This window comes from Pseudopipra pipra, chromosome 3 (genome assembly GCF_036250125.1).
Source record: "Pseudopipra pipra isolate bDixPip1 chromosome 3, bDixPip1.hap1, whole genome shotgun sequence".
Classification (NCBI taxonomy): domain Eukaryota; kingdom Metazoa; phylum Chordata; class Aves; order Passeriformes; family Pipridae; genus Pseudopipra; species Pseudopipra pipra.
The window spans coordinates 110,875,921-110,896,718 of NC_087551.1; the positions used below are offsets into that span (position 1 = coordinate 110,875,921).

At 44.2% G+C, this 20,798-nt stretch overlaps 4 protein-coding genes across 5 annotated transcripts; 3 read left to right on the forward strand and 1 right to left on the reverse strand.

The window, feature by feature from the left end:
• The first annotated feature begins 2,627 nt into the window (after positions 1-2,627).
• LOC135410655 (taste receptor type 2 member 103-like) lies at positions 2,628-4,332 on the forward strand. The gene has a single exon (XM_064647371.1). The coding sequence runs from the start codon at positions 2,681-2,683 to the stop codon at positions 3,626-3,628; it is 948 nt and encodes a 315-aa protein (XP_064503441.1). The 5' UTR covers positions 2,628-2,680; the 3' UTR covers positions 3,629-4,332.
• A 1,674-nt stretch (positions 4,333-6,006) lies between these two features.
• Positions 6,007-7,909, forward strand: LOC135412194 (taste receptor type 2 member 9-like). Its single transcript, XM_064650715.1, has one exon. The coding sequence runs from the start codon at positions 6,329-6,331 to the stop codon at positions 7,268-7,270; it is 942 nt and encodes a 313-aa protein (XP_064506785.1). The 5' UTR covers positions 6,007-6,328; the 3' UTR covers positions 7,271-7,909.
• Positions 7,910-9,743: 1,834 nt separating this feature from the next.
• Positions 9,744-12,031, forward strand: LOC135412193 (taste receptor type 2 member 9-like). Its single transcript, XM_064650714.1, has one exon. The coding sequence runs from the start codon at positions 9,846-9,848 to the stop codon at positions 10,797-10,799; it is 954 nt and encodes a 317-aa protein (XP_064506784.1). The 5' UTR covers positions 9,744-9,845; the 3' UTR covers positions 10,800-12,031.
• A 1,034-nt stretch (positions 12,032-13,065) lies between these two features.
• Positions 13,066-19,911, reverse strand: ANKRD66 (ankyrin repeat domain 66). 2 transcript variants are annotated; one of them, XM_064650718.1, is made up of 4 exons: positions 19,827-19,878; positions 19,482-19,726; positions 17,912-18,140; positions 13,066-13,509 (listed from the first exon to the last, which is right to left on the reverse strand). In XM_064650718.1, exons 2-4 carry the CDS (start codon positions 19,618-19,620, stop codon positions 13,329-13,331), a joined length of 549 nt encoding a protein of 182 aa, XP_064506788.1. In that variant the 5' UTR covers positions 19,621-19,726; positions 19,827-19,878; the 3' UTR covers positions 13,066-13,328. The 2 variants fall into 2 exon arrangements, with proteins under 2 accessions (XP_064506788.1, XP_064506787.1); XM_064650717.1 differs by having other exon boundaries at positions 19,482-19,911.
• Between the last annotated feature and the right edge of the window lie 887 nt (positions 19,912-20,798).

Below are 20,798 nucleotides of genomic sequence, written 5' to 3' on the forward strand. Positions count from 1 at the left end.
CTCCCTCAGCTGCTCCTCATCAGACTTGTGCTCCAGACCCTTTCCAAGCTCCATTGCCCTTCTCTGGACTCGCTCCAGCATCTCAATGTCTTTCTTGAATTGAGGGGCCCAAAACTGAACTCAGGATTTGAGCTGAGGCCTCACTAGTGCCCAGCACAGGGGGCAGGCACTGCCCTGGTCCTGCTGCCACACTGTTGCTGACACAGGCCCAGTGCCATTGGCCTCCTTGACCTGGGCACACACTGGCTCATGTTCAGCCACTGCCAACCAGCACCCCCAGGGCCTTTTCTGCTGGGCAGTTTTCCAGACTCTCCTCCCCCAGCCTGGAATGCTGCAGGGGGTTGTTTTTTTGTGACCCAACTGCAGGACCCTGCATTTGGCCTTGTCAAGCGTTGTCAGACACAATTTGCCTCAGTTGATTGATCCAGCCTCTCCACATCCCTCTGCAGAGCCTTCCTACCCCCCTGCACATCAACACTCCTGTGAGAAGATGGCTGGGGGTAAAAATTAGAGGAGACTAAGAATTATAGAGGAAAATAAAGCTGCTACTCCCTGGATGGAATGAGGTTGACATGCTCCATGATGATTCCCTACACAACCATAAGCACCTGGTACCAGGGATGGAATGGAGGGTGGGGCAGAGTGAAGATGCCGTGGCCTCCCCTCCGTAGAAATCTCTGCAGGGATTGCAACTTAGTGGTACCTTGTAGTGAATAAGACTGCACAGTACCTGCCAACCAAGGGAGATAGATGAACATGTCCTGCTGCTGAGCCAACAACTATTCAAAACCTCTCTCCTCAGATGAACTTGGCTCATTACAGCCTAATTGTAATATTAATGCACACCTCCATCCCAAAGTTCTGACCATCCCCTCATTGGGCATGCCCTCTATATTCTGTTGACTGTACCTTTAAAAGCAAAGCGAGAGAATTTTACACCGATCAGAAACGAAGATATTTATGACTAAAGTCACTCAAGCTCCACCTAAACATGAAGAAATAACATAAAAGGAAGTTGAGAATGGGGAATATATCAGGGAAGACCCAATTGAAACTGCTGGGATAAGTCAATGGGCTGAAACTGTCTTCTCCCCCTGTAAGGACACCGACTGGTTAAGAACCACACTCCACATGTGCTAAATATTGCTAGTAGGATTGGAGCTTGCTTTACAATATAGTATATTGCTTTAAATACGTTTTTGCAGCCAGATACTATCACCGGCAATCTTCAAACCTTAACCTGTCACAATTTTGTATTAATAATGAGTGTTATTCTGTAAACTGCTGGAGTGAGTCCTTTACAGGTCCTAGCAGTTGCCAGCAAGGGATAACACATTCAAATAAAGTGGGAAGACCTGCTGAGGGGTCTCCCTTATGCTGTTGGCTTAACTTCATTCAAACCAAGCTATGACATTGATGCTTTCTAAGCAATATAAAAGATAAAGAGAAGTGAAGATCTCAGTAGTATTTTTACAAAAACCTCATGACTATATGAATGGATTTCAAGGGTGTGGCAGGTACCAAGTTTTGTTGTTGAGATGAACTCCAGGTCTTCTGTGAAAAACTTTACATGTGTCAGTGCTGTAGTGAGAGCCTTCACAAAAACATGCAAATAGGAGCCTGTGATATGAATATTCATGTAACATATTAATTGCCTTTCTGTCCCCTGGAGAAAAACATATCACCATTCTGAAGAGAGAAAATGCTGAGGGTTCATTTCTGGCAGCCATAGAGCAATTTGCTGTGATTTCAATTTTTCCTGGTTACACTACAGAATCAGCCAAGGTCTCGTTGGTACCTGTGGTCCCAATGTGCAAGGTCCTGTACTAACCCAGTGTCCAAGGGCACTCCATGCCCTACAGAGCTTAACAGACCTTACCTGTTAAAAACCCACAGTTTTCAGGACCAGAATTCATTTGGAGGCTTGAGAGTATTTAGGTGAGGGAGGAAACTAGCATGGTCCCATTCCTAAAACTTTTCATATTGCAAGTAGATGAGATTTGAACCCTATCACAGGGACTCATGATGCTTTTTACCCTTTTCCTGCATATGCTTCAACTTAACCCTGGAAAAAAACCTGCAGCTTTCCTTTTGCTGCCTACCCACCCACCCCACTATGTAGCTCTTCAAAAGTCTTAAGGCCTTACCATGGGAAAACTAACTCCACATGCCTCTGGAGGATCAAAAGAAACTCTAGTTTTCTAGCACATCGGTTGAACTTTTCAGCTCCTGGACTCTGGGATGAAAGAGCACAGTGACTCCCCTGACTGTGCTCTGCTGAGAGCACACCCTGCGCACTAAGACCATCACTGGTGGCCAAGGGACAGAAGAACACAGATCCTGAAGCCTGACATGAATTAAACATGGGTACCCACAAAATCACAACACTGTCCCCTGCACAAAAACATCTCCACTCTTTGTGCCACCCAACACAGCCCTCCTGAACCAACATGCAAATCCTGCACACTGACACTGACACCAGGTAAGGGGATACCCAGCACATTTACATCCCTGCACCTGCCCTGCTCTCAAGACCAGCGGCACCAAAATCCCCCCCACCAGCAGCTCTATAAAGCTCCTCTTTCCAGACCTGACACTCAGGCAACAGCAGACACTGACCTGTGTTTGGCATTGGTGCAACAGCCCCTTGTCCAGCACAGCACTGCTCCCAGCTCCCAGGATGGAAGCTTGCCTCTCTCCAGAGCAATTCAATGTCACTGCATACGCTGCCACAGCTGTGGCCATTGTCACCTTTGAGGCGTTTGCTGGCATGTGGATAAATGCTTTCATTGTTTCTGTGATTTTTGTGGCCTGGATCAAAAGGAAAACCTTGAACTCTAATGAGAAGATCTTGCTGGTTTTGGGATCCTCCAGGTTTTGGTATTTGTTCATTGCATGGGTATATTTCTTTCTTTCAATAATTTATCCCCATTTCCTGTATGTTCACCCCACACTTCAACTAGTTGTATCTCTTCAAAGCTTGTTAAATTATTCCAACATATGGGTTTCAGCCTGTCTTTGTGGTTTTTATTGTATAAAAATTGCTAATTTCAGGAACAGCTTCTTCATCTACCTGAAAGGAAAAATTGACAGGATTGTGCCCTGCCTCTTGTTGGGGTCAGTGTTTTTCTCCCTGGTTATTGGAATCATTGTCTACTATGTCATTGATAAAGCTTTCTGTAAAAACCTCAATTTCAATTGCCAAGGATGTATTTGGAAAGCAAGTATCAGAATAGAAGAACATTTTTTCCCCATTTATTTTATCACTGGCTTTGGATTTGTCACTTCATTCATGGCAGTCACCTTTTCTGCCCTTCTCCTTCTCTTTTCTCTCTGGAGACACAAACGCAACATGCAGACAAACTCCATGAAGGACCTCAGCATGGATACCCACATCAAAGCCATGAAATCTATTCTCTCCTTTTTAGTAATGTACAGCATCAACTTTGTATTTTTGATCTTGACACTGATTTATGCAATTAGCAGCCAAAATCACACACATTTCCTTATTTCTGTATTTCTGTATGCTTTTCCAGGTTTTCATTCCATTATTTTGATTTTCAGCAATCCCAAATTGAAAAAGACATTGCTAAGGATTGTGCCCTGTGTGAATGCAAGGTTTGCATGAAGTAGGAACTGTTGGAAGAGTCATTAAATCTCTTATGCAAACTCTCCATGTTGTGTGGAAGGGAAAGATATTCTCTCTTTATCACTGAAGTCAAGAGTATAACATTCAGATACTTTGACTGAAATTAGAATAAGCAAAAGAAATTTTTATTATCCTTAAATTTAGGTATTTTTTTGAGCAAAGCTCTTGTCAATAATAAAGTCTTTTAGACCTTATACATGTGATTTGGTTGCAAAAGGGCAATAACAATATGCAAATGGTGAGGAACTCGCTGATTGAAACAACTGAACTAAACCACAGGTTTATCTCTATTTTGGTTAACAGTTCTTTCTTCTCTGGTTCCCTTCTTTGTAACATTATCAGCTGTATCACTGTCTGTCTGAGAGTGCAGGTGGGGTGGGTGCACCTTGAAGGACTGCAGCCTAAGGAGACCCCACACTGGACCCGGCTTATCCTGAAGGACTGCAGCCCAGGAGTGGGATCCACACTTGAGCAGGGGAAGAGCGTGAGGAGGAACGAGTGGAGGAGAAAACTCATTATGAACTGATTACAGTCCTCATTCCCTGTCCTCCTGTGCTGCTGAAGAAATGGCAGTGGAGAAGCCAGGAATGCAGGAGTGAATTTTGGATGTGAAGAATAAGAAGAATGGGGGAAGGGAAGGGGTTCAAGATTTGTGCGTCTTCCTCCTCACCCTACTCTGTCTTCTATAGGCAATAAAGTCAATTCATTTTCCCCAGTTCAAGTCTGTTTTCTCCATGACAGTAACTGGTGAGTGATTTCCCTGTCCTTATCTCGACCCATGAGCTTTTCCATCTTCTTTTCCACCCCTGCCCTGTTGTGGAAAAAGAGAGAAGGAGCAGCTGACTGGGGGCCTGGCAGGTGCCCAACCACTAGTGTCAGCCAATCACTGCTGTCCTCTAAATGTGACACAATTCCAACACAAAAAGAGCAGAATATGATTTGTTCATTTCTGTCATCATCTCGGGCACAAAGTGACATCTTAGCTCACAGAAGCTGCCAAGGGTGTGCTTCTCATGCTTTTTGGCAGGTTTTGCTTTGGCTCTTGTTCTCCCAGAAGGAGAATATGTGCCAGGTGTGCAGCCCAAACATCAGAGGTCTCCTGAAGCTTCTCAGATTTTCTTTTCCCCCAGTAAAGCAAATACATCCTTCTTGTAGGACTCCACTGCAAAGGACTCTGTAGATTCACTGCACTGTCTTTTAGAAAGTGACCCAGAGGAAGAGTTTCTGCTCAGGGAACATGACTGGCCCTGGGATGCTAATTTGAAAAGTTGAAGTGAAGGTGAAAAACCTTGTCTTGTGAGCTTTCTCTTTGAAGAGTTTTCTTGCCATGGGCATTCTCTTCCCTGTCTCTCCATCCCCACAACAATGAAAGGGGAAGAATTTAATATTGAAGTGTGTTTTTTAATGGGATGGGGCTCTGAACAACCTGGGATAGTGGGAGGTGTCCCTGTCCACAGCAGGGGGGTTGGAATGAGATGATCTTTAAGGTTTCATCCAGCTCAAAGCACTCAGTAGAAATTCAGTAGCAACCAAGGCTGATCATCTGGGATTCCCCTTGCCATATAAGGAGAAAGAAAGGACTGCTAGGGAGGGAAGAGGTTCAGCCTGAACCAAGCTCCAATGGAAGCAATCTGTGTGTGATGTGATTCAGATCACAACAAAATCTGTGTCCATCCAGATGCATAAACGTGGGGGTGAGGTGCCATTTGAAATGCACAAAGGCATCCAAAATATTCACATGGACTTGTAGATGCAATTTCTAGGAGACTCCTTCCCCTTCTCAAGTGGTGCAGGAGGGGATGGATATGAACCAGCAGCAGATACCTGTGCTTCAAGCACCTGACCCACATCTTCCTGCTCTGAAACCCCAGCATGTGAGACTCTGATATTATAACCTTATTTTAATAAGGTACCAAATGGCCCACACAGAGCTGAGCCCAAACTCCAGCCACAGTATGCTCCTTCTGGTGTAATATTTTCATATAAATGGCCCTTGCACAAGCACAGTCCCAGCACAGGCAGTTCATCTTCAGACAGGTTGTTATAGAAATAACTTCTGTTCTCTTCACATACATATGGACAGAAGAAGAAATAAAGAAGCAAACAAACCTACCCAACCCTGTACCGTGTTTCCTGTTCTATCATCAAAACCAGAAGAAACTGACACCAAAGCATAAAGAAGAGAACAGGTAGCATCAGGAAATGAAAATTCTCACAAGGCAATGCTCTGCCTAACATCAACACCAACAATTATCAAAAGAAATAATATTTTTGAATGGCTGCATGCAAAACTAACTTGCTCATTGCAGGTGGCCAAGGGACAAAAGAATCCAGATCCTGAAGCCTGACAAGGATTAAACAAGGGTCAGTCACAGAATCACAACACTGTCCTCTGCACAAAAACATCTCCACTCTTTGTGCCACCCAACACAGCCCTCCTGAACCAACATGCAAATCCTGCACACTGACACTGACACCAGGTAAGGGGATACCCAGCACATTTACATCCCTGCACCTGCCCTGCTCTCAAGACCAGTGGCACCAAAATCCCCCCCACCAGCAGCTCTATAAAGCTCCTCTTTCCAGACCTGACACTCAGGCAACAGCAGACGCTGACCTGTGTTTGGCATTGGTGCAACAGCCCCCTTGTCCAGCACAGCACTGCTCCCAGCTCCCAGGATGGAAGCTTGTCACTCTCCAGAGCAATTCAATGTCACTGCATATGGTGCCACAGCTGTGGCCATTGTCACCTTTGAGGCGTTTGCTGGCATGTGGATAAATGCTTTCATTGTTTCTGTGATTTGCATGGCCTGGGTCAAAAGGAAAACCTTGAACTCTAATGAGAAGATCTTGCTGTTTCTGGGATGCTCCCGGTTTTGGGTTTTGTGCTTCTCATGGGTATATTCCTTTTTTTCAATAATTTATCCCAATTACTTTTATGTTCCACCCACATATACTCTAATTTTATCTATTCAGAACTTTTTTGAGTGTTCCAATTTGTGGGTTTCAGCCTGTCTTTGTGTTTTTTATTGTATAAAAATTGCTAATTTCAGGAACAGCTTCTTCATCTACCTGAAAGTAAAAATTGACAGGATGGTGCCCTGGTTTTTGTTGGGGTCAGTGCTTCTGTCCCTGGTTATTGGAATCCTTGTCTATGATTTTGTTCATAAACCACACTGTAACAATTCCACCAGTGAAGGAAATTTTTCAAAAGTGAGTATCAGAATGGAGGAACATTTTTTGTCTATTTTTTTAATCTATGGCTTTGAGTTTGTCACTTCATTCATGGCAGTCATCTTTTCTGCCCTTCTCCTTCTCTTTTCTCTCTGGAGACACAAACGCAACATGGAGACAATGATGAACCTCAGCATGGATGCCCACATCAAAGCCATGAAATTTATTCTCTCCTTCTTTGTAATATACAGCATCAACTTCGCATGTTTGATATTGAATATGGTTTATACCACAGAGAATGGAAGTCCTGTGGTATTTCTTCTTTATGTACTTCTCTACACCTTTACTGTTGTTCATTCCCTCATTCTGATTTTCAGCAATCCCAAACTGGAAAAGTCAATGCTAAGGATTCTGGCCTGTGTGAAGTGTAAGTTTTGCATGAGGTAGGAATTGTAGTAAAAGCTGGAGCCCTTGAAAAATACTTATATTTCATTATAGTAAACAAATTGTTTAATCTGTAATGCAATTTTCCAGGTAGTGTGGATGATTCAGATGTTCTAGAAAACTTCATGAAAATTCTTTAAACCACATGAATATGAGTTAAATCATTATCACTTCAATTAGATAAACCTTTGAGCTAAATTATTGTCAATAACAAATTCATTTAGCTCTGGTCGCATAGGCTGTATGTAAAAAGGCAATGACAATACTGCAAACCTTCCTCAAACACTTTGGCATTTCCTGATTGAAATGACTGAACTGAACAACAGGTTTATCTCTATTTTGGTTTACATTTCTTTCTGCTGTGGCTCTGTTCCTTGTAATATTTCCAGTTGTATCAGTGCCTGTCAGAGTAGGTGGGTTGGGTGTTCCCTGAAGGACTGCATCCTATGGAGACCCTATGCTGGAACTGGCTTACGCTGAAGGACTGCAGCCCATGGGTGGGACCCGCATCTGAACAGAGGAAGAGCAGGAAGAAAAAGAAGTGGAGGAGACAACACATTATGAACTGACCACAAACCCCCTTTTCTGTCACACTGTGCCACTGAGGGGGAGGAGGTGGAGAAGGTGGGAATGTGAGAGTGAATTTTGCCCTGTAATGAAGGAGGGGAGAAGGCGAGGGGTTCTAGTTTTGTGGTTTTTTCTTATTATCCTACTCTATATTCAATTGGCAATAAATTTAATTTTCCCCAAGTCAAGTCTATTTTGCTTGTGACAGTAACTGGTGAGTGATCTCTCTGTCTTTATCTTGACCCATGAGTGTTTCTGTCCTATCTTCCCTCTCTGCCCTGTTGTAGAGTGGGAGTGAAGGAGAGGCTGCGTGAGGGTCCAGCAGGTGTCCAAATTTAAGCATACACAGCAAGCCATGTAAATTTAAAATAGTTCCAGCATCCACAGAACAGAATCTGATTTGTTCATCTCTGTCACCAGCTCAGGCTCAGGGGGACATTTTACCTCACGCCAAGTGCCAGTTTTGCATTTCTCATAATAACACCTTCAAACATGTTTCCTTCCTCTTCATGAAATGCAAGAAACAACCATTTAGGCCAGAGCAACCTCTCAACCACTGTAATATCTCCTTTCCCAAACACCACACAATCTCTCAGGCTGCCTCACCAACCAACCCATCTCTCTTTAAACAGCAACTCCCCAGAAACAAGTAAACAAATAACTAATGCCACTTTATAAAATGCTAGTCCTCCTTCTCTGTCTAAGGAGGATTTGGGGTTGAATTAAGATTTCCATATAAAGTTTATAATACCTGCCCAAAGGAGATTTTTATTCTGTTTCTCAGGATTGCATCCTGAACCAATTCTGGCCTTCTGAGCATTAAAGTTTAGTTATGGATGCAATGGATTTCCCCAGTAGAAACTGTGGAACTAAGAGCCTAAGTAGTTAGTGAACTAACTAGTTAGGCTACTCATCTGGGATTTCCCATATAAAGGAGAAAGACAAGGATTGTGGAGAGGGAAGAGGTTCAGCCTGAACCAAGTTCAGGTGGAAGCAATTCAGTCTGATGCAATTCTTCTGATGCAGAAACACACGGGTCTGGTGCTACGTGAGATGCAAAAAGGGCATCCAAAAGTGGCTGGTAGATAAAAACCCGAGAGATTCTTTCCCCTTCTCAAGTGGTGCTGCAGAGCATGGATTTGAATTAAAAGCAGACATCTGTATTTCAAGTGCCTGATCAACATCTTCCTGCTTTAAAAACCCAGCATTTGAGACTCTGATTTACATCCTTATTTTTTTAAAGGTGTGAGATTCTCCAGGTAGAACTGAACACAAACTCCAGTCCCGGTACGGTCCTTTTGGTGTAATATCTTCATTTAATTTCGGTGTACAAGCACAATCCCATCAGAGACACTTCATCTTCAGACCTGTTGTAATACACATAACGTCTATTCTTCTCATATACATCTAGAGAGAAGAAGAAAGAAAGAAAGAAGGAAAACAAACAAACAAGCAAAAAAAGTCACCTACACCATTTATTGTGTTTTTTTCAGCAAAACAAGAGGAAATTCCAGAGTAAAGGATAAAGAAGAGAACAGGCAATATCTCTCAAGGCAATATGCTAACATCTAACAATATAAAAAACTATGAAAAGAAATAATATTTTTGATTGACTGCAGACAAAACTAATTTGCTCATTGTGGTTGACCGAAGCACAGAAAAGCCCAGATCCTGAAGCCTCACAGGGATCAAAATGGGTCACCCACAAAATCACCACGCTGTCCACAGCACAAAAACATCTCCGCTGTTTGTGCCACCCAACACAGCCCTCCTGAACCAACATGCAAATCCTGCACACTGACACTGACACCAGGTAAGGGGATACCCAGCACATTTACATCCCTGCACCTGCCCTGCTCTCAAGACCAGCGGCACAAAATCCCCCCCACCAGCAGCTCTATAAAGCTCCTCTTTCCAGACCTGACACTCAGGCAACAGCAGACGCTGACCTGTGTTTGGCATTGGTGCAACAGCCCCCTTGTCCAGCACAGCACTGCTCCCAGCTCCCAGGATGGAAGCTTGTCACTCTCAAGAACAGTTCAATATCACTTCATATGATGCCACAGCTGTGGCCATTGTCACCCTTGAGGCATTTGCTGGCATGTGGATAAATGCTTTCATTGTTTCTGTGATTTACATGGCTTGGGTCAAGAAGAAAACCTTGAACTCTAATGAGAAGATCTTGCTGTTTCTGGGATCCTCCCGGTTTTGGTATTTGTGCATCTCATGGGTATATTTCTTTCTTTCAATAATTTATCCCCATTTCCTGTATGTTCAACCCACACTTCAACTAGTTGCGTCTATTCAGAGCTTTTTAAGTTATTCCAGTCTGTGGTTTTCAGCCTGTCTTTGTGTCTTTTATTGTATAAAAATTGCCAATTTCAGGAACAGCTTCTTCATCTACCTGAAAGGAAAAATTGACAGGATTGTGCCCTGCCTCTTGTTGGGGTCAGTGCTTTTCTCCCTGGTTATTGGCATCATTGTCTATGATATCGCTAATAAACCGCACTGTAACAACCGCAATTCCACTGGACGAGGTAATTTTTGGAAAGCAAATATCAAAATGGATAAACATTTTTTCCCTTCTTTTTTTATTGCTGGCTTTGGATATGCTGTTTCATTCACAGCAGTCACCTTTTCTGCTCTTCTCCTTCTCTTTTCCCTATGGAAACACAAACGCAACATGCAGACAAACTCCATGAAGGACCTCAGCATGGATGCCCACATCAAAGCCATGAAATCCATTCTCTCCTTTTTAGTAATGTACAGCATCAACTTTGCATCTTTGATCTTGTCACTGGTTTATGCCACGAGGAAGGGAAGTCCTGTGACATTTCTCATTTTAGTATTTCAATACGCTTTTCCGGGTGCTCATTCAATCATTCTGATTTTTGGCAATCCCAAACTGGAAAAGACATTGCTAAGGATTCTGCTCTCTGTGAAGTTCAAGGCTTGCATGAGGTAGGAGCTGTAAAAAACTGCTGTAGCACTTGCAAAATGTCGATATTTCATTCTAGAAAGGGAGTCATTTAATCTCTCATGCAACTCTCCAGGCAATGTAGACGATACAGATGTTCAGTCTTTATCACTGAGATTAAGAAGATATCATTCAAACCCTATGAACTAAAATAGTGTGGCTTAAATAAAATATTTTCAATTATAATTTCATCCAGCTAATTCTTTGAGTTAAATTATTGCCAATAAAAAATTTATTTAGACCTGGTACATGGGCTGGTTACAGAAGGGCAATAACAATACTGCAAACTTTCCTCAAACACTTCGGTATTTGCTGACTGAAACAACCAAAATAACAACAGGTTTATCTCTGTTTTAGTTTACGTTACTTTCTGCTGTTCTAGTGTAATATGATGAGCTGTATCACTGTCTGGCAGTGGTTGATAACTGATGTGTGAACACATTGATTCCTGTCACTCTCCACAGGTGGTCACTGACACACAAACAGTGATGCAGGAATGGCCATGGGGGGCACAGGTGGGTGCAGAGCCCACTGCCCACACCAGCCCTGAGGGTCCTCTCTGCCCCACTTCCTGCAAGAACAGGATTGCCCTGCTCTGTGTGACTGCTCTCCTGCTCTGCTTTTACTTGTAGGTGAGACTGACTTTTCCAAATGGACACTGAATAACCATGAAATAGGATTTGTGCTGGATCAGGGGAAGACCATGAGAAGGAAGGAGTGGACAAGACAACACATTATGAACTGACTGCAATCCCCATTCTCCTTCCCCCTGTGCTGCCGATGGAGAGGAGGTGGAAAAGCTGGAAATGACAGAGTGGAGTTGAGTTGAGTCTGGGATGAACGGGGGATTGGAGACATCGGTTTCTAGTTTTGTGTTTGTTCCTCATCATCCTACTCTGTTTTCAATAGGGAAAAAATTTAAATAATTGTCCCCAGTTCGAGTCTGTTTTGTCATGACAAAATAACAAATGAGTGAGTGTTCCCCCTGCCTTTATCTTGACCCATGAGCTCTTCCATGCCTGCCCTGTGTATGGGTGAGAGTGACAGAGCAGCTGGGTGGGGGGCTGGCAGCTGCCCAAGGTCAACCCTCCACAGCAGGTCCTCTAAACATGACATAGTTCCAGCATGAACTGAGCAGAACCTGAATTGGTCATTTCTCTCACCAGCTTAGGTCCTGAGGTAGATCTTAAAAATCTCATCTGGACACATCTCCCCACTGAAGGACCTTGAAAGGACAGGCACCAACACACCTCCCTTCTCTCCCTCATGTTGCTTTTCCACTTCATCCCATAACAGGACAGTCCCAATTGATTTCACAAGACCCTGGAAGACCCATCTGATTCCCTACATCCCATGCAACATCATCCCTCACAACCTCACATACCACAACACGCAGCAGGCAAAACCAGCATCTTGACACTGTCAGCACCACACAAAACAAGGCAGCCCCAGCAAACCACACTGCAGGTACCTTCTGCCATCTCCAGGAAAGCCCTGAGAACATGACCCCCAGCACAGCATCACTGCCCTGTGCACCAGCCCCACTCAGCTGCACCTGGAGGGGACACGTTATCCACCAGCACAGCCACAGTGCACAGCCCACATGGAGAGATGCACTGATGTGCCCAGCCTGGGGAAGCTGACCCAGAAGACATGTCATAGGTCAATGGGAGGGGCTGCCCAGTTCTGGCAGACTATGGAAAACTGCTTTGGGTCACATTCCGTGTTTCTGTGATTGAGAAGTTAAACAGTTAGAAATGCTTTTGCCATGGGAAGTGTTGATGATCAAAGGCACAGCTCAGGACCAGTTTCATGCCATTCCTAAAGGCAGAGATATAAAAATAGTTGGGAGTACTTCTGAAAATAAGGAAGTGTTCCATCTTGGAAGTCACAGATCTCTGAAAGCAGTAAGGAGGAGCACATTTTCCCTTTTGCTGGGATAGGAATGGGAGATTCAGGCTGTTGGACCCATGTGTCCAGTAAAAGCTCAAAATCAACATCTCAACTTCAGCCAGAAGAAGCAACTACACCCCACGACTGAGAAAAGAGAGAGGCAACACCAGAGGTCACAGGCACCTGTAGTGCCTCCTGGTTGATGCAGGACCAGAAGCAAACAAGAAAAGACCATGGATATCAGCAGAGTAAGCAGAACCACAATCCCAGATGCTTTTGTGATTCAGGTAGGACCAAAACCATTTCCCTCCCTCACAATGTGAGTAACTGCTGGTCATCTCAATAACTTTAAACATTCCAGTGATTTAGAGTATTGGTATATTTAAACATATTCTGCAGTTTTTTGATATTTGAAATCTGATACATAGAGACACACAGAAAGACAGAAGCACTTCTAACTCTTCCCTGTTAAGGACGTTGTTTGCAGTATATCTCAAGGACACATCCTTGTGGGCATTTGCTTCCCCCATTCACGTGTATATCACCCTGCAGATTCACCTGAGATCTGCCAGTGCCTTTGCTCTGCATTTCACATGCTCAGAGGCACCAAACAGACAGGACAAACTACTGCTTCCCCTTTTTTCCCCTATTTTTCTTTGGAGTAGAGGTTGTGCAGTTCTCCCAAAAACATGGTGGGTTTCTCCCAAGCTCCTCTTTCTTCTGTTCCCAGTCTTCATCTCTCTGGTCTAAGGGGATTCCTTTCATTGCAGCTGTCGTGCGGTAGTTTCTGCTCTCCACCTCTGCCCTGCGAGAGAAAACAAGAGCACAGCACAGTCACATCTCCAGGTTGTTCACGAGGCACCATCTCCAGGGTCCATCTCCAGGATTGTGCCTCAGTCTGGTTGAACACCTGCTGCCAGTAACACTTGAGAAAACCCTGTGTTGTGCCCAGCATGGTGCAGCACCAACCTCTCCTCACAAAGACCCCCCTGGGCCCCATCGCTGTCAGGATCTGGACAGTGTAAGTCTGTCACTTACACTCCAAGTGTAAGTCTTGTCCAAGAGAAGGCAAACCCTTTCCTCCTACTGCAGAGCTCTGATTTTGTAGGCACTCAGGATTTATGCAGCTCTATCAGAAACACATCATCAAGTATCAGGAAAAAAATACTTTTTTCTGTGAAAGAACAGCTCTGTCACATCAGTGAAATGCTATCCCAACTGAGAGCAGGAAGCAAAGCCAGTGCCTTCACACTGATGAGCTTCATCACATAAGCTGACTACTCAGAGAATGATAGAATGGTTTGGGTTGGAAGGGACCTTAAAGATCATCTCGTTCCAACCCCCTGCCATGGGCAGGGACACCTTCCACTAGATCAGGTTGCTCCAAGCCCCATCCAACCTGGTCTTGAACACTTTCAGAGAACAGCTTCTCTGGGCAACCTGTGCCAGGGCCTTTACCACCCTCACAGTGAAGAATTTCTTCCTAGTATCTAATCCAACCCTACTTAGCTAGGCCATTCCCCCTTGTCCTCTCACTCCATGCCCTTGTCAAAAGTCCCTCTCCAGCTCTCTTGTAGGCTCTCTTCAGGTACTGAAAGGTGATCTAAGGTCTCCACAGAGTCTGTGTTTGAGAGAGATTGTTGAGGCCCTAAGCCTGCCGGTGTTTAAGAGGCATTTGGAAAATGCCCCTAATAACATGCTTTAACTTTTGGTGAGCACTGAAGTGGTCAGGCCATAGGACCAAATGATTGTGGCAGGCCCCTTTGAACTGAACTACCTTTATTTTCTCCTATTAACTATCTGCTACCAAGGGCAAGAAACATCTTTCTGTAGACTTCGAAATGTATGTACCTATACACACGTGAGTATGAACATATGCTTTGGGCTCAGATAGAAGGAGCCTTTGGTGCAGGTTCAACACTTGGCACTTTGAAGAGAGGCTGGCAGCAGGCACAGGCTGTGGGTGTCTGTGCCAGCTCAGCACCATCCTTGGCAGATCTCGCAGCAACCAGGGTAAAGCCCTTTTCATGCAAAACAAATCTGATGCAAAATATGTGTTTGTTATTCAGAAGTAGCTGTTTTGAAGGCCGTTTCCTAACCTTTGCATGTCCATGCAAACCTCAGCGAGTCGTACGGATACTTGGTAGCAAAATATTCCCAATATTTGCATGTTAATAATATTTCCATGTTGATACATGTAATATTTCCATGTGAATGCAAAGAGTCCTCAGCACCGAGCAGTGGCCCAGCCTGGGCAGGCAGGTATTTCATGCAGCTGGCAACACCTGGGGATAGACACACAGCGTTCAAGGGTCATGGTAGTGCTAGATGGGGCTGAATTAGGATTTAGGAAGGATTTGGATACTCATAGCCCTGTTTAGATATGCTCATCAGCCCTGCATTTGGCATAGACGCTCAAATTTAAAAATGGAAAACCTGCCTTTTCTCTCTTTTTGCATGACAAGCAAATACCCAAAACTGACAAAATATTCCTCATATTTATATACCACAGACACCATGAGAGGAGTGCAGACCTGCTCTGTGCTGTGCAGCATTATGTGCAGGCACACACTTAATTCTGTGTCTGCAGCACACATTGGTACTGCCCAGCTGCTGACACTGCCTGACCACCTCTGGGACCTTCTGCACATCTAAAGGAGCAGAAGGTAATCAAAATTATACTATAAATGCCAGCCATTCCAGCTCCAAGGTTGGTGGTATGAGGAGGTGAAGCCATTGCAGTTGTAAGTTACAGTGGTTGGGCTTAAAAAAAGTGTTCCTGAGTAACAGTGATAAACTCTTGGCTGCCCACAGGCTGTGTTATGGCTGTGAGGTGACTGTACAGGCTTTGTGTGGCTTATAAAATGTCCTAGGCATGGGCATTCAAAGCATCTTCCCAGGTAAGTTCTCCCAGCCATGCTCATAGATGAGCCATGCCGCTGTGGGGTGAGTCAGGCCAGCATATGGCTCTGAAAGGCACGTTTTCCAGCTTAAATCAGTCATTCACTTCATAAAACCCTTCATCAGCTACCTGAGTTGCCCTAGGCTGTTGCTAAGGTGTCTCAGACCAGGATGTCAATCATCCTGTCAATCAACTTGTCAGTCATTCTCCCAGGAGCCTCTGCCTGCCGCGGGCATCACCCGTTGGGATCATCCAGGCAATTCCCCTACCCTTGCTGTCACCTCACTGCCATGGCCCTCATGCACAGCCAAGTGCCCAGCAAATGCTACAGATTGGACAGGAATTACTGGTGAGGTTAATGCAAAAAGGACAGCATTGAATAGGCAAGTAATTGCTATAAATGATTCATCAAGGGAGAGAAGCCTTCAGACTTTCACTCTCTAGGTTAGACAACATTTACCTGTGCTGGTATAGAAACTAAGCATACCAAGAGCTGAGAACAGTATAAAGAGAAACTCCACTGGAACACAGTCCCCCATTCTCAAAGGTCTGGCAAACCTGAGCTTTACTACAAAGCCAGGGTCTAGGCAGTTAAGACCCTACTTAGCAAAGCTTAGGTAACAGCTGCTCATTGTTTAAATGTCTTTAAACTGAATGTCTGAGGGTAAGAAGAGCTGATACTTCTGTGTGGAAGGAAGGTGGTGAATAGTGAGGGTTTGCACATGTCAGCTCCAAATATAGCATGGCTTTAGCTCTAAGGTGTCCCTGGCAGGGTTCAAGGCCAGGCTGGATGTGCCTTGAAGCAACCTGGTCTAGTGAAAGGTGCCCCTGCCCATGGCAGAGGGTTGGAATGAGATAAACTTTAAGGTCCCTCTCAAGCATTCTATGATTCTGTGTTGGATGGGCAGGTAAAATGCAAAGGTTCCAGCAGCTTTCATAATAGCCACAGCTTAGAAACTGGAACCTGTGGCTGCCCTAGAAAGTTTTCTGGGCTTTGTACAGGGGGATTTTGCACAGTTTGGGTGTCTTTTCCTATGGCAGAACACTGATGCTGTGTGAAGATAAAAGGTGGGCATGGAGCCCTAACAGAGGAAACAAGAAGCTGTAGAAGTACAGCTAAAGGACAGCAGCACCTACAGAAAGGTTTATGTGGACTAAAGAAAAGTGGCACTTGGTAGGCACTGGCCTCGTCAGACATTTGCCCAGTCACCATGCCTGATTTTTAACTTGGCAACTCTTGTGCTGCACTGGCAAGCTGGAGACTTTGAGTTAGATATTTGTCTACAAAAAAAAAAATCCAGGATATAAATGGTGCCAAAGTAGTCTTGAAACTGTGGCAGTAGTAAAAGAGATGCCAGTAAAGGACTATGGTGGGACTGTAAATTAACAGAAAAACCCAGGGAAGAAAAAGATTTAGGGAGCTCTCAGCATTCCAGGCTTTGGCATGTGCAGGTTTCACGGGCAGTGTATTTAAACACCAAGTAGTGTGTGGGACTGTGGTTTGCACTGAACAAGCTAATTGGCCTCTGGTGATCTGTCCCACTGCTTGAGAGAGATGCAGGTATGGGACACAGCTCAAACCTCTGGAGTACAGCATCTTAATCCAGGGAAACAGCTTTGCAAGGATGAAAATATCTGCAAGCCAAACCAGTGGCTGAAAAACAGGAATGGTAATTGGGAATCCTCTAAAAGCATATTTCTCATGCCAAGTGGTGCCACAGTGCTAACTGTAAACAGTTAAGGCAGTAAGGAGTTTCCCAAAATTTGGGAGTAATATGTGGCCATCCTATTAACAGATCAAATGGTCTGATTTTCAATAATTATGTAAAAAATACAACGGTTCTTTTCTTTACTATAGGAAAAGCCAGATGATATACATATATATACATATACAACTGCTGAAGGGCTGCTCTTAAACAATTCAACCTGTCTCTTCAGTATTCACCACTCTCTAAGGGGTTAATCTTTGCCAGCTGTTGCTCTCATTTCTGTTGCTTAACAATCTCTCTGTAACACCCTTACAAAAACAATGATGTCACGAGTGGTAAGTGGTAACGCTTTTGAAAACATACCAAGGCAAACCACAGGAGGCAGTGGAACAAAATAATTTCTTCTAAATTACTTCCCTGTGAGAGACCCATGTTTGCTTATCTCCTACTGCTCGTGCTTGACGGCTATAACAGGCTTTAGGTGGACAGATAAGTAACACCCTGGGTTTGTTCTGTTGCTTTATAGCACAGTTTGTTTAATTTTCATTGCTGGAGCCCTATCCACTGCCGCAGCGGGACCTGCCGTCACTACTCACTTCTCCAAGAACTTGGAGCAGTCCTGGTGACCGTAGATTTCCGCAAGCCTCTTGGGAGTGTCGCCAAAGAGGTCGGCTGCATCCATGGCGGCGTGCAGGGAATGGAGGGTGCGGAGCACCCTCAGCCTCCCCGACTCGGCGGCAAAGTGAGCCGGAGTCCAGCCCACGTCGCTCCGCAGGCAATGCCGGGCGCCGTGATCCACGAGGAGCTTGACCAGATCCGACCGCCCTTGAGGTGGGAAGCAAAACAAGGAGAGAAAATGCAACTGCATCAGAGTTTGTACCTTCGGGATGCAGCAGACAGTCACACACAGTTGATCATAATTCCCTCAGCCATGGATTTTTACCCATGACCCGACCATTTGTATTATCATATAAATGATATCCAGTAGAAAATGCTGGTTGTTTTTTCCCAAACTAGACTGTTTCCAGAAGAACTTTACAACAAAAACAACTATTAGATCAAAAAGCTTTCTAATTTCTGAACAGCAATTAGTCATTGACCAACCGACTATTTCTTTGTTACATTTTGCTTTTTAGTTCATTGCAATATAAAATTTAAACATAAAGAATGGGAAAACCTGTGAACAACTTTACTAAAACAAAGGTTTGTTGGATAGGAGGTAGAGAAAATACTTGTTTTCATTCACCTTCTCATTTTTCTAACCTGGGGAATTGCTTAAAGAAGCAAAAAAAGTTCTTTCTAGTTCACTTCACACTGCCTTGACTGAGCTAGATCATTCCCAATGGCCTCTAGGCAATGTTAGTCTCTCATTTTCTTAAGTAGCTCCGTTCCCTTTGCTGATGCCTAAATGCATAATAATCCATCACGGCAAAAGAAAAACATGGTCTCAAGTTTCAAACAGCAAATTATACACTTAATTTCTGAGTAAAGACAGATGCCATGACATGAGATCCCAATGTGTAACAAACACTGCAGCATGGAGGAACAGAGGCTCAGCTTCCCATTTTACACAGTGTACAATTATACATTATGTATTGTTGCATCATCTCTTTTTTGAGATGTAAAGGGATATTTGATTTTAACAGACACTTCTGAAGGGGAAGGGCCAAATGGGAGCTGCAAACACCTCTGGTCCTGCCTTGTTTACTCAAGCAGGTGAGAAAAAAGGAAAGCAATGTAAAACACAGTTATTTTGTTCTATTTGGTTTGATAAATACCTGGTACAAATACAGTGGGTTTTACTTTCTGCTCACTCACACAGGTGTACATGAGAAATAACTTCTTTGCACTGTATGGAGTCACCTCTTAGAAAAGTCAAGTGGGGGACAAGAGCCATGCTCTATGTACCTACCATGTAAATTGCAAATTTTCATGTGATGGAAGAAAAAAAAGTTAAAAATCACTTTGATGGCAATCCCATGAATTATTTTGTAGGCAAAGTTCCCACTTAAATTGGTATTTTTACCTTTTTTTTTTTTTTTTTCTCATTAAGGACAAAACTACCAAATACAAGCTGTGATTATTTCCAGCATACGTATAATCACAACCAGCATCACCTTTTATGACGCTGGTTAGCAGAGGTAACAGAGCCAGGGGTGCCCTCACCTTTGGCAGCAGCCCAGTGCAGTGGGGTCCTGTCGTGCCAGTCAACATCCTTTTGGTTTGGGTCGCAGCGTCCTGCCTTCAAAATCTTTTCCACCAGGTCGTAGTCCCCCAAAGCCACGGCTTCGTGTAGCTCTGTCATGCTGCACCCTTCAGAAAGGTGCCGGGTAACAGAGCAACAGGTGTTTGGTGGGTGTTCACTGATGTATCAGCTCCTCTCAGGGCTGTTTTAATAGATCAAGCGGCACCTGGATTAAAAATGAGACAGGAACTGTGAGAAACCAGGATTTAACAAAAATAAGGGAAAAGGAATGAAAGAGGAAAAGTAATTATAATTTATCTTCAAACCGGTGATCACAGACTGATAGTGACATTTGGTTTGTAGTCATGGAAATCTGGAGCCAAGGGCAGCCCTTTATATAAAGGACTTATATAAAGGACTTGTATCTACAGCCTTTCTGAAGGGAGTTGCTGCTAAAATCCAGCTCACAGTGAACATTTGCCACGGGTCTGTTGTGCTCACTAACCATGGAAACTGGCTCCTCCCTTGCCAGTGCTGCAGATCTGTTACTGGTAGCATTTTATTGCAACAACAGAAACGACTGTGCAAGTATCTTCTCTGATGTTCTTTGGCACAAATAATAATAAGGGATAATAATAAGAAGAATGAAACCTACAGAAAAAGTGATGGGCAGATAGAATCATAGAATCATAGAATCATAGAATCGATTGGGTTGGAAAAGACCTCCGAGATCATCGAGTCCAACCCTTGGTCCAAATCCAGTCCATTTACTAGATCATGGCACTCAGTGCCATGTCCAATCTGCGTTTAAAAATCTCCAGGGATGGTGAATCCACCACCTCTCTGGGCAGCCCATTCCAATGCCTGATCACTCTCTCTGTAAAGAATTTTCTCCTGATATCCAGCTTAAATTTCCCCTGGCGGAGCTTAAGCCCGTGCCCCCTTGTCCTGTTGCTGAGTGCCTGAGAGAAGAGACCAACCCCCACCTGGCTAGAACTTCCCTTCAGGTAGTTATAGACGGTGATGAGGTCACCTCTGAGCCTCCTCTTCTCCAGGCTAAACAACCCCAGCTCCCTCAGCCTCTCCCCATAGGACTTATGCTCCAGTCCCTTCAGATAGTGATAGGGCAAGGGGGAATGGACTTAAACTAAAGGAGGAGAAATTTAGATTAGATGTTAGGAAGAAATTCTTGGCTGTGCAAGTGGTGAGGCCCTGGCACAGGTTGCCCAGAGAAGCTGTGGCTGCCCCATCCCTGGAAGTGTCCAAGGCCAGGTAGGATGGGGCTTCGAGTAACCTGG